We start from the raw sequence: 13514 nt of genomic DNA, 5'->3' as shown, positions 1-13514 counted from the left end.
AATAATGCAAGGAGGATGCTTGGTGAATTTACTGCACCTAATTCCAATTTACATGGAAGAAGCATCTCCATTCCTGCCATTGGAGCAAACAATTTTGAGCTGAAACCTCAATTAGTTTCTCTGATGCAGCAGAACTACAAGTTTCATGGACTTTCATCTGAAGATCCTTTTCAGTTCTTAACTGAATTCTTGCAGACCTGTGATACTGTTAAGACCAATGGCATTGATACCGAGGTCTACAGGCTTATGCTTTTCCCGTTTGCTGTAAGAGACAGAGCTAGAGTCTGGTTGGACTCTCAACCCAAAGATAGCCTGAACTCTTGGGATAAGCTGGTCACGGCTTTTTTAGCCAAGTTCTTTCCTCCTCAAAAGCTTAGTAAGCTTAGAGTGGATGTTCAAACCTTCAGACAGAAAGAAGGTGAATCCCTCTATGAAGCTTGGGAGAGATATAAGCAACTGACCAAAAAGTGTCCTTCTGACATGCTTTCAGAATGGACCATCCTGGATATATTATATGATGGTCTGTCTGAATTAGCTAAGATGTCATTGGATACTTCTGCAGGTGGATCCATTCACCTAAAGAAAACGCCTGCAGAAGCTCAAGAACTCATTGACATGGTTGCTAATAACCAGTTCATGTACACTTATGAGAGGAATCCTGTGAGTAATGGGACACCTCAGAAGAAGGGAGTTCTTGAAATTGATGCTCTGAATGCCATATTGGCTCAAAACAAACTATTGGCTCAACAGGTCAATATGATTTCTCATAGTCTGAATGGAATGCAAGCTGCATCCAACAGTACTCAAGAGGCATCTTCTGAAGAAGAAACTTATGATCCTGAGAACCCTGCAATAGCAGAGGTAAACTACATGGGTGAACCTTATGGAAACACCTATAACCCCTCATGGAGAAATCACCCAAATTTCTCATGGAAGGATCAACAAAAGCCTCAACAAGGCTTTACTAATGGTGGAAGAAACAGGTTTAACAATAGTAAACCTTTTCCATCATCCACTCAGCAACAGACAGAGAATTCTGAGCAGAATCCATCTAGCTTAGCAAATTTAGTCTCTGATTTATCTAAGGCCACTCTAAGTTTCATGAATGAAACAAGGTCCTCCATTAGAAATTTGGAGGCACAAGTGGGCCAGCTGAGTAAGAAGATCACTGAAACTCCTCCTAGTACTCTCCCAAGCAATACAGAAGAAAATCCAAAGAGAGAGTGCAAGGCCATTGATATAACCATCATGGCCGAACCTACAGGGGAGGAAAAGGACGTGAATCTCAGTGAAGAAGACCTCCTGGGACGTCCAGTGATCAACAAGGAGTTTCCCTTTGAGGAACCAAAGAAATCTGAGGCTCATTTAGAAACCATAGAGATTCCATTGAACCTTCTTATACCCTTCATGAGCTCTGATGAGTATTCTTCTTCTGAAGAGAATGAGGATGTTACTGAAGAGCAATTTGCCAAGTACCTTGGTGCAATCATGAAGCTGAATGCCAAACTATTTGGTAATGAGACTTGGGAAGATGAACCTCCCTTACTCATCAATGAACTGAGTGATCTGGATCAACTGACATTGCCTCAGAAGAAACAGGATCCTGGAAAGTTCTTAATACCTTGTACCATAGGCACCATGACCTTTGAGAAGGCTCTATGTGACCTTGGATCAGGGATAAACCTCATGCCCTTCCCCGTAACGGAGAAACTAGGAATCTTTGAGGTGCAAGCTGCCAGAATCTCATTAGAGATGGCAAACAACTCAATAAAATAGGCTTATGGACAAGTAGAGGACGTGCTAGCAAAGGTTGAAGGCCTTTACATCCCTGCTGATTTCATAATCTTGGATACTGGGAAGGATGAGGATGAATCCATCATCCTTGGAAGACCCTTCCTAGCCACAGCAAGAGCTGTGATTGATGTGGACAGAGGAGAGTTGGTCCTTCAACTGAATAAGGACAACCTTGTGTTTAAAACTCAAGGATCTCCTTCTGTAACCATGGAGAGGAAGCATGAAAAGCTTCTCTCACTACAGAGTCAACCAAAGCCCCCACAATCAAACTCTAAGTTTGGTGTTGGGAGGCCACAACCAAACTCTAAGTTTGGTGTTGGGAGGTCCCAACCTTGCTCTGATTATCTGTGAGGCTCCATGAGAGCTCACTGTCAAGCTATTGACATTAAAGAAGCGCTTGTTGGGAGGCAACCCAATGTTATTTAATCATTTTTATTTTATTTTCTCTTTGTTATTTCATGTTTTATTAGGTTCATGATCATGTGGAGTCACAAAAACTACAAAAAAATTCAAAAACAGAATGAAAAACAGCATTGAAAACAGAACACCCTGGAGGAAGGGCTTACTAGCGTTTAAACGCCAGTAAGGAGCATCTGGCTGGCGTTCAACGCCAGAACAGAGCATGGAGCTGGCGCTGAACGCCAGAAACAAGCATGAAGCTGGCGTTCAACGCCAGAAATATGCTGCATATGGGCATTGAACGCCCAGAACAAGCATCACTTCGGTGTCTAAACGCCAGAAATGCATGCAAAGGCATTTTACATGCCTAATTGGTACAGGGATGTAAATCCTTGACACCTCAGGATCTGTGGACCCCACAGGATCCCCACATACCTCTACTCACCTTTCCTCCTCATAATCCTATATCACCCTCTCTCTCTCTCCATTCACAGTCATCCCTTCTGTTTTCCATTCACCACTCACATCCATACACCCCACCTACCTTCAAAATTCAAAATCTCTTTCTCACCCAAGCCCACCCATATAGCCGAATACACACATCCCTCCTTCTCCTCCATATCTTCTTTTTCTTCTACTATTCTTTCTTCTTTTGCTCGAGGGCGAGCAACATTCTAAGTTTGGTGTGGTAAAAGCATAGCTTTTTTTTTTGTTTTTTCATAACCATTGATGGCACCTAAGGCCAGAGAAACCTCTAGAAAGAGGAAAGGGAAGACAAAAGCTTCCACCTCTGAGTCATAGGAGATGGAGAGATCCATCTCAAGGGTCTACAGCTCAGTGGTAGAACATTTGACTGCAAATCAAGAGATCCCTGAGATACCTCAGGGGATACATTTTCCTCCACACAATTATTGGGAGCAACTAAGGATAGGAGCACCAAGAGCACTCCATCATCCTCCATGAAATTAGAGAAGATCAAAGAGCTATGAGGGAGGAGCAACAAAGACAAGGAAGAGACATAGAAGAGCTCAAGGACATCATTGGTTCCTCAAGAAGAAAACGCCACCATCACTAAGGTGGACTCATTCCTTGTTCTTAAATTTACTGTTTTTCGATTTTTGAGCTTTATGTTTATTTATGTTTGTGTCTTATTACATGATCATTAGTATTTAAGTGCCTATGCCTTAAAGTTATGAATGTCCTATGAATCAATCACCTCTCTTGAATGAAAAATGTTTTAATTACAAAAGAACAAGAAGTACATGGTTTCGAATTCATCCTTGAAACTAGTTTAATTATTTTGATGTGGTGACAATACTTTTTGTTTTCTGAATGAATGCTTGAACAGTGCATATGTCTTTTGAAGTTGTTGTTTAAGAATGTTAAATATGTTGGCTCTTGAAAGAATGATGAACAGGAGAAATGTTATTTGATAATCTGAAAAATCATAAAAATGATTCTTGAAGCAAGAAAAAGTAGTGAATACAGAAAGCTTGCGAAAAAAAATAGTGAAAAAAAAAGGAGAAAGGAAAAGAAAAAGCAAGCAGAAAAAGCCAAAAGCTCTTAAAACCAAAAGGCAAGAGAAAAAAGCCAATAGCCCTTAAAACCAAAAGGCAAGGGTAATAAAAAGGATCCCAAGGCTTTGAGCATCAGTGGATAGGAGGGCCTAAAGGAATAAAATCCTGGCCTAAGCGGCTGAACCAAGCTGTCCCTAACCATGTGCTTGTGGCGTGAAGGTGTCAAGTGAAAACTTGAGACTGAGCGGTTAAAGTCAAGGTCCAAAGCAAAAAAAGAGTGTGCTTAAGAACCCTGGACACCTCTAATTGGGGACTTTAGCAAACCTAAGTCACAATCTGAAAAGGTTCACCCAGTTATGTGTCTGTGGTATTTATGTTTCCGGTGGTAATACTGGAAAATAAAGTGCTTAGGGCCACGGCCAAGACTCATAAAGTAGCTGTGTTCAAGAATCAACATACTGAACTAGGAGAATCAATAACACTATCTAAACTCTGAGTTCCTATAGATGCCAATCATTCTGAACTTCAATGGATAGAGTGAGATGCCAAAACTATTTAAGAGGCAAAAAGCTACAAGTCCTGCTCATCTGATCGGAGCTAAGTTTCATTGATATTTTGGAATTTATAGTATATTCTCTTCTTTTTATCCTATTTGATTTTCAGTTGCTTGGGGACAAGCAACAATTTAAGTTTGGTGTTGTGATGAGCGGATAATTTATACGCTTTTTGGCATTATTTTTACATAGTTTTCAGTATGATTTAGTTAGTTTTTAGTATATTTTTAATAGTTTTTAATTAAAAATCACATTTCTGGACTTTACTATGAGTTTGTGTGTTTTTCTGTGATTTCAGGTATTTTCTGGCTGAAATTGAGGGACTTGAGCAAAAATCAGATTCAGAGGTTGAAGAAGGACTGCAAATGCTGTTGGATTCTGACCTCCCTGCACTCAAAGTGAATTTTTTGGAGCTACAGAACTCCAAATTGCGTGCTTCTAATTGCGTTGGAAAGTAGACATCCAGGGCTTTCCAGAAATATATAATAGTTCATACTTTTCCTGAGTTTAAATGACGTAAACTGGCGTTCAACGCCAGTTCCATGTTGCAGTCTGGAGTCAAACGCCGGAAACAAGTTGCAAAGTGGAGTTCAACGCCAGAAACACGTTACAAACTGGCGTTCAAATCCAAGAATGACCTCTCCACGTGTAAACTTCAAGCTCAGCCCAAGCACACATCAAGTGGGCCCCAGAAGTGGATTTCTACATCATTTACTCAATTCTGTAAACCCTAGTAACTAGTTTAGTATAAATAGGACTTTTTACTATTGTATTAGACATCTTGGGACGTTTAGTTCTTAGATCATGGGGGCTGGCCATTCGGCCATGCCTGGACCTTATCACTTATGTATTTTCAACGGTAGAGTTTCTACACACCATAGATTAAGGTGTGGAGCTCTGCTGTTCCTCAAAGATTAATGCGAAGTACTACTGTTTTTCTATTCAATTCAACTTATTTCGCTTCTAAGATATTCATTCGCACTTCAATATGATGGATGTGATGATCGTGACAGTCATCATCATTCTCAACTTACCAACGCGTGTCTGACAACCACTTCCGTTCTACCTTAGATTGAATTGATATCTCTTGGATATCTAATACAGGGGACCGAGTTCGAGTTATTAGTGTCTTCATGGTATAAGTTAGAACCCATGGATGGCCATTCTTGAGATCCAGAAAGTCTAAACCTTGTCTGCGGTATTCTGAGTAGGATCTGGGAAGGGACGGCTGTGACGAGCTTCAAACTCGCGAGTGCTGGGCGTAGTGACAGATGCAAAAGGATCAATGAATCCTATTCCAGTATGATCGAGAACCGACAGATGAATAGCCGTTCCGTGACAGAGCATCTTGGACCATTTTCACTGAGAGGACGGGAAGTAGCCATTGACAACAGTGATGCCCAACATACAGCTTGCCATGGAAAGGAGTAGGATTGATTGGATGAAGACAGCAGGAAAGCAGAGATCAGAGGAATGAAAGCATCTCTATACACTTATCTGAAATTCTCACCAATGAATTACATAAGTATCCCTATCCTATTTTAATTTTCGTTCACTATAATCTCTTTATACATTTGAATCCGCCTGACTGAGATTTACAAAGTGACCATAGCTTGCTTCAAGCCGACAATCTCCGTGGGATCGACCCTTACTCACGTAAGGTTTATTACTTGGACGACCCAGTGCACTTGCTGGTTAGTTGTACGAAGTTGTGAAATAGATATAAGATCATGAACGTGCGTGTTGAGTTTTTAGCGCCGTTACCAAGGAATGGAATGATCACGATTTCGTACACCAGCGAACGAAGTATGTCAGTTGTTAAACGGTCGCAAATTTCTCACTACTTTGGTCGTAGGCGATCAATATCCGTATTTCCACTTTAGCGACTAATTAGCAAGGAACACTTCCCTAGCTAAATGATTTATCTGTTGCGACCAGTTAGCGACGACTATTTTCTGTCGCTACCCTAATTTTGAATTTTACAATATTATGCGACAAATTAGCGAGAAACTAGTTGCTCGCTAAAAATAAAGTTTTCGGTGATAAATTAGCTACAAAATTGTCCATCGCAAAATGCATTTCAAGTCTTTGTGACGGATTAGTTAGGAATATTGTTTCTCACTAATTACCCTTTTCACACAAAGTTTATTTAGCAACGAACTAGTGTGTGAATTGTTTCTCGCTAATTATATATCATACACTTGCGACGGAATAGTGATAATAATATCCCTCGCTACTTTACTTTTATTTGATTGAATCCCCTAAGTGACTGATTTGCTAGAACATTGTCATTCGCTAATTAATTTGTGACAAATTAGCAAGAAAAGTTTCCTCGCTCTTTTTTTAGCTACAAAAGTGAATTTGGGAGAAACAGACTTACTCGTAAATCTCTCGCTAATCAGTGGTTTTTCTCAAGTTTGGATATTTTGTGATTGCTCATTGTTTTTGTTGGTAATGTGTCACTAATTTCTCGCAAGTTAGTTATGGATTAGTGATAAAAAATATTTCTCGCAAAAAATCGTCGCTAATTTGTCAAATTCTTGTAGTGTGATCATAGAGCATTAAGTTTCAGTCACGCATAATGTCCCAATGGAAAAGGCAATATATTTAAAAATTATTGATTTGATGCAATATGAACCATGAATATTTACATAGCCAATATTGATGCCAAAAAAGCTCACACATTATGACCCAATTCGACTCTGATGCAATATACCTTTCATAGCAAATGCTTTTGTAACGGCTTTTGATTCTTCATTAGCTTCCTGCAACATTTCCATTTAGTAACAACTGTAGATGAAACCTAGCTAACAATAAAAAGTGATAACTGATGGCAATAATAGGTACCTTTAGCTTTTGAAGTAGCCCAGAGAGCTTATCGATTTGTTTGTCGGCCTTATGGATCTAATAACACAATAAATAATATTAGTACCTTCAAATTATTCAACTGAAATATTGAACAAATAGTTTGAACAAAATGAATATCATATAAATACAGAAACTAACTAATTTCATTACACTCTTAAACTAACGCTGGCTTCATACTATTACAAAAGAGAATCAAACAAAATATTCATGACGGGAAGAGGGAAAAAAACTGCAAGGACAAGTTAAAAACACCATCAAAACACCATCAATATCACCTTGTCTAGAAGGCTGACCATGATTACCTTCACCAGCAAACGATTCCTACAAGACACGAAATCAAAGGGGAAAAAACATTTAAACTTTGATCTTAAAAGACCACAGCATGATACATAATCTAAGTAAGCTCCAAAGTTACTAAATGATAATACAACAAAATAGTAAAAAAATATCCCAAGATCACTATCAGAATAAATTCAAAAATTCCAAAACATGTACCAATTGCTCTGTCTTCCACTCATTAAGGTGGGAAACAAATCAAGCAATGATGTAGACTAGGAAGCATTAATAAGCATAGCATAACAGAGAGCACAACGACTTTAAATCTAAATAGGGATCCAAAACATGATCCAAGTTAAAGCAACACACCACTTTCAAGGAAAAAAATTTAAGAAGAAGAAGAAGATTCCACTACCAAACTGAAGTGAAAGAGGTAACATAACTTACCTAGACGATCAAGTGCTGATGGAGGTATTATAACTGAAGCACAAAAGAAAAGAAAAGAATTTGATTTTTATATTATAAAGGGAACAAACAACACATAATATGCCAATCAGATCAAGCATGGACACAGAAACTTACTCTTATAACCACTTTCGATTAGGGGCTGCAAGTTTGATCTGATCTTAAAGTGTCAAGATAGTACAACCAAATAGGGCTGTTCAAAAAATAACCAAAATATGGTTAACCGGTTAAAAAACCATAACCATATTTTGGTTAACCAGTTTAATAAAACAATTTTAAAACCATATCCATATTTTTTAAAATTGGTTAACCAAAACCAAATTAAAAAAAACCGGTTTTTAACCGGTTAACCAAAACCAAAACCAAATTTAAAAAAACCTAAATCTAAACCTAATTCACTCTTCTTCGTCTCTTCGATACCGACAAAACCCAATTCACTCTTCTCCAGTTCACCGCCGTCAACCGTTCTTCTCCTCCGCCTCTCGCCGGAGCTCGTTGTGGCTCGTCAGACCTCTACCTCTTCAAGTATTCACTTTGATTCGCGACTCTGGCTCTCTGCCTCGACCTCCCATTCGCGACTTTGTGTCTCTGTCTTCACTTTGATTCGCCTGAGTATCTATCTTTTTCGATTGTCTTCTTTCGTCGGTGGCTTGCCGGAGCTCATCAATTGAGGTAAACCCCCTCCTTGCCTTAGTTCTGAGTTCTAAGTTGGATTTGTTATTTGGGTTTTTTCTATTTTGTTGATTTGTTCTGTTTTGTTTCTTCATTAGTATACTTCTGACTTCTTCATTTTAATGGATTGAAAAGGTGTAGATTTTAAATCTCTCAGCATTGAACTCTTCATTTCAATGGATCCTACTGTAAGTTTCTTCTTCACTTTGGTTCACTTTTTGATTGGTTAAGACTTTATTAATTTGTATGAATTGAATGGAGAACTGTTGTTCTAATTATCTGTCTCATTGAATGGAGAATTGTTGTTCTGGCTACTGCATTATGCTGTGTTTCTGCACCATTAAACTATAGTGCATATCAGTTCCTATTTTTCTGTGATTGAGCTTTTATTTTGTTTTACTTGATTTGTCAATCATATGAAAAATCACTATTTTTTTGGTTGAACGGGAAGGAGGAAAACAGGTTTGCCTCACAAAGTACTTACTATAGTTTTGATCATATAAACAGGATTTGGGACTTCTACTTTTGTACCATTTGTTTGAATTATCTTCAAGGTTTATCGCTTCTTGAGCTTTAGATATTCTTATCCGTTTAGGTTTTGGTTAGGAGAAACTTAAGACTACAAGAGTAATATTGAGGGATATTAGTGAGATGGCATGAAGTTGTAATTGCTTATATTACATGCTTTTGTTGTCCTGTTTTTGGTATTGTTTCGTGTCTCCTGATCTTGATGTTGAACTGCTTAAGCTGTAGTACAAGTTAAATGAATTCATTGAATTGGCACTGCTTAAGACTTTGACACCTTTTGCTAGTGGTCTAGTATTCTAGAAAGTTGAATTCCTGTTGGGTATGATAAGCTACACTTCTATTCATGGGAAAAATAATTGATAAGAAGAATTGCAGTGATTATGCTACTTTTTTGAATATCAGAGTTATGCAGCAGAAAACAACAATGCAAAAACTAGATCAAGTAATAAAGAATTAGAATCTAGAATAGGTAAAGCAGAAAAAGAAATGATTGAATGAACTTTACTAAACACACTTTGATTAGAGAAGAATACAAGACATAGTCCAAGTAGAGCATTATGCATAGCTATTTATAGAAGCTAGGAACTAATAGTCTTGAACTAATAGACTTGAACACAAGATTGAAAACAGCTATAAACTTATAACAGAATTGAAAAAAGTCACTTCCTAACAAACTAACAAATTGACAAAGTGAATATAACTAATACTTTCAATAACTTAATCTTAGCTAGCTTAACTAACTATACTTTCAATAGCTTCAACTAAACCTCCCACAAGCCCATGACCACTTCTCTTACTCTGATTTCCTATTATGCTATTGTTATTATATACTATATAGTATATACCACTTACTAATAGTTTTAGTAGTTAGTGGCGCAAGTAAAGGGCATTGCCATTGTTAGTGGAATGGTATGCATTACTTTATTTAAATAGTTTTAGTAGTAGTTAGTGGAATGGTATGCATTATCTTGGGCTTTGGGTCATTATTTATGCTTACTCATTAGTCCTTCACATAAAGAATACTTTAACAGCATATTGATTGAATCATCATATATAACACAGAATAAATAACACATGTAAGTAAATTCTGATTCATTCATTCAATAGCCTTATATGTAATAAGTTTATATATGTTTGTTACATTACATCATACATGATTCTGTTGGGTGTATCTCTTGTCTTTTGTTAAGTTAAAAAGCAGAAAGCACTGAGTAGAGTCTTGAAGTATTTAATAATTAGATTTTATGGCTTCTTATTCAGAATGAGGTAGCCGATCGTGATGTTCCCATGTCAGAGTCTGCAGAGCATTCGGCTTCTACATTACCTCCTCTCCCAACCACATCATCTGAGCGCAAAAATCGATCAACAGTTTGGGACCACTTCAAGAGAACATCTGATGATGAAAATAAGGCTCAATGTCAACACTGTTTAAAAGTGATCAAGTGCGGGAATGGAACAAGTGCAATGAGATCACATTTAAAGATTTGCATAAGCAATCCCGGTTCAGATAGAGGCAAACGACAGAAAACAGGCACATCGCCTAGCCCAGAAGCACAAGTGGGTAGGTTTGATGCAGAATATGCCCGGGAAAAATTGATATCAATGTTTATTCGCGAGGAGCTTCCTTTTCGATTTGTAGAAAGTCAAGGTTTCAAAGAATATTCGGCGGCTCTGCAACCAGGATTCAACACTCTTTCACGTATTACATTGGCACGTGACATCTTGATGTTCTATGAAACAAAGAAGGTTCAACTTCAAAAATACTTTTCCAAATATGGAGGAAGAGTTTGTCTTACAACTGATAACTGGAGTTCGTGTCAGAATATGGCGTATATGTGTTTGACTGTTCATTTCATCGATGTGGATTGGAAGTTGCAAAAGAAAATACTAAATTTTTGCCAAGTCACCGGCCACACAGGAGAGATTATGGCTCAAAATGTTGAAGCTTGCTTGAATAGCTGGAAGTTGAACAAGATCTTGAGTTTGACAGTTGATAATGCATCGTCCAACGATGTAGGAGTTATGTATTTAAAAAAAAGGCTGATTTCTTGGAAGAGTTCAGTTTTGAATGGGGAGTATCTCCATATGCGGTGTTGTGCGCATATTTTAAACCTGATTGTGAAGGATGGATTGAAGGAGATTGATGATTCGGTCGCCAAAATTCGGGATGCTGTGAAGTATGTTAGATCCTCAAATTCAAGATTAGCTAGGTTCAAGGCATGTATTGCACAAGAGAATATTCCACATAAGAGTCTTGTTTGCATAGATGTTGAAACGCGATGGAACTCTACATACTTAATGCTAGTAGCAGCTTTAAAGCATCAGAAGGCATTTGAGCTATTAGAGATGCAAGACAAAAAATTTGTTGAAGAATTAAACAAGGGAAGAGGGGTACCTTCAATTCAAGATTGGGATTATGCTAAGTCCGTCTTACCATTTTTAGAGATGTTTTACGATGCTACACTTCGCATCTCTGGATCCTCTTATGTCACTAGTAACTTATACATGAAAGAAGTGTTTGCTCTTGGAAGGAGGATTCAACAATATCGTGATGATGATGATTTGAGCATAAGTCTTATGGCAAGTAAGATGAAAGCAAAATACAACAAGTATTGGGGAAATGCAAAAACTATTAACATGTTGTTGTTAATTGCCGTAGTTCTAGATCCTTGCCATAAGTTGGATTATGTTGAGTGGTGCCTAGTTAATTCTTTTGGTGCGGAAGTGGGCGGTGAATTGAAGACAAAGTTGTCTTCTTGTCTTCATTCACTTTATAATTTATATCAAGGTGCAGATGAAGGAAACCAAGATGATACCCTCTCCCAACCGAGTCCAAGTGATAAAGCTAAAGACATTTATGATATGGGGTTATATCGCCGATCAACCGGTCGCAAATCCAATCTTAAATCTGAGCTTGATCGTTATTTGAATGAAGACTGTGAGCCAGATGATAAGCCTTTGGATATTCTTGGATGGTGGAAGGTAAACTCGAATCGGTTTTCCGTCCTAGCAAATATGGCACGGGACATATTGGCTATACCAGTTTCAACAGTAGCTTCCGAGTCTGCTTTTAGTATGGGGGGAAGAATCATCGATCAATATCGTAGCTCATTGACTCCTAAGATGGTAGAAGCCCTTGTATGTACCGAAGATTGGCTTAAAGGAGACTTTTTCTCTTCTCTTGCACCTGAGAATTTCGAAGAGCTTGAAAAGGTCGAGCAAGGTAAATTGAATATTAAATGTTTTTTAAATATATCATATGATTTACTTAGAAAATGTTTTAGTTTAACTTATAATTATAATTTTTTAAAAGTTATAATTATAGTTTTTTTTTGTGTGCAGATTTGATTTTATCAGAGGACATTACTTGTTCAGTGGGTCCAGGTTCAATTGCGCTTGAGGATGACTAGAAAGTCTGATTGTTTGTTTTCTTTAGTTATTCTAAACACTTAGGTGGTAAAGAGATTAGACTTGCTTTTCCATATATGATTAGACTTGTTTATGTTTATGTTTGGTGATAGTCTGATAGATCAAAGAAATTCTGTACTCCTTGGATGGGGATATTGGTGTCAACAATTATAGCAGTTGCAATGTCATTTTTTGCGGTTGGAATTTGCATCGTTTCTTTGGCTTAGGAGAAAATTTTCATTGTTAAAGAAGCCTTTTGAAGTGCCATTGGGAATGAAGAGTTTGATCCCAATGTGCCTTATACCTTCTTTGCTCTTGGTGTATGTGATAAGTATTGCCACCAAAAGTTTAGAAAAGTAATTATTATTGAGGTTGACATTTTATTGTCGATTGATACTCAAGGACATTGGAGAATGATAAGTTTTGTGAGTCGTTTTTGTGATCACTGTGATGTAACATACATGTCAGGTGGTAAAGTGTTAGTTCAATTTCCTTGACAAAATTTACCATGTCAAGCATAGATTCCAATTTACCATGTCAAGCATAGATGACCATGTCTATGCTTTTGTGTTGATTCCAATTAAACCGGTCAATTCAATCCAATTTTTAACATCATGGATTTAAGTCAAATTTTAACTTATTTTGTTGATATTTCTCGGATTGATGTTACTTGTATTATTTAGAAAGAAAAAAAATTAATTTTTAGATTAAAAAAATCAATTTAAAAGAAAAAAGGTAAAAAATTTGGGTTTTTGTATGTAAAAATATTAATTTTTGTGTAAAAATTGGTTTTTGGGTGTAAAAACTAATTTTTTGGTTTAAAAACCAATTTTTTAGTTGAAAAACCGGTTTTTTAGTGTAAAAACCGGTTTTTTAATATAAAAACCGGTTTTTTAGTATAAAAACCACTTTTCTGATATAAAACCGGTTTTTTCTATATAAAAACCGGTTAATTTTTTAAAACCGGTTTTTATTTTAATAACCGGTTAAAAACCGGTTTTGAATTTTACTAACCGGTTAATAACCGGTTTTA

At 37.2% G+C, this 13514-nt stretch overlaps 1 protein-coding gene and 1 non-coding gene across 2 annotated transcripts; one reads left to right on the top strand and one right to left on the bottom strand.

Annotated features, from left to right (window-relative positions):
- Positions 1 to 378: 378 nt before the first annotated feature.
- On the bottom strand, positions 379 to 486 carry LOC148561890 (small nucleolar RNA R71). Its single transcript, XR_015887593.1, has one exon. It is a non-coding gene; the product is annotated as a small nucleolar RNA R71 (small nucleolar RNA).
- Positions 487 to 8721: 8235 nt separating this feature from the next.
- On the top strand, positions 8722 to 12708 carry LOC110271728 (zinc finger BED domain-containing protein RICESLEEPER 2-like). The gene is made up of 4 exons (XM_088490797.1): positions 8722 to 8733; positions 10334 to 12296; positions 12416 to 12447; positions 12595 to 12708. Exons 1-4 carry the CDS (start codon positions 8722 to 8724, stop codon positions 12706 to 12708), a joined length of 2121 nt encoding a protein of 706 aa, XP_088346923.1.
- Positions 12709 to 13514: the final 806 nt, after the last annotated feature.

Source organism: Arachis ipaensis, chromosome B6, assembly GCF_059453495.1.
Source record: "Arachis ipaensis isolate K30076 ecotype BB chromosome B6, ASM5945349v1, whole genome shotgun sequence".
Taxonomy (NCBI): domain Eukaryota; kingdom Viridiplantae; phylum Streptophyta; class Magnoliopsida; order Fabales; family Fabaceae; genus Arachis; species Arachis ipaensis.
Note: the sequence above shows the minus strand (reverse complement) of the source record. Positions and strands in the feature narration are given on the sequence as shown.

Bases quoted from the DNA above. Each gene is read 5' to 3' on its own strand.
- LOC110271728 (XM_088490797.1), top strand. The intron at 12,297-12,415 runs GTAAATTGAATA...TTTTGTGTGCAG, and splicing joins GCTTGAAAAGGTCGAGCAAG to ATTTGATTTTATCAGAGGAC. The intron at 12,448-12,594 runs GTGGGTCCAGGT...GTTTGGTGATAG, and splicing joins CAGAGGACATTACTTGTTCA to TCTGATAGATCAAAGAAATT.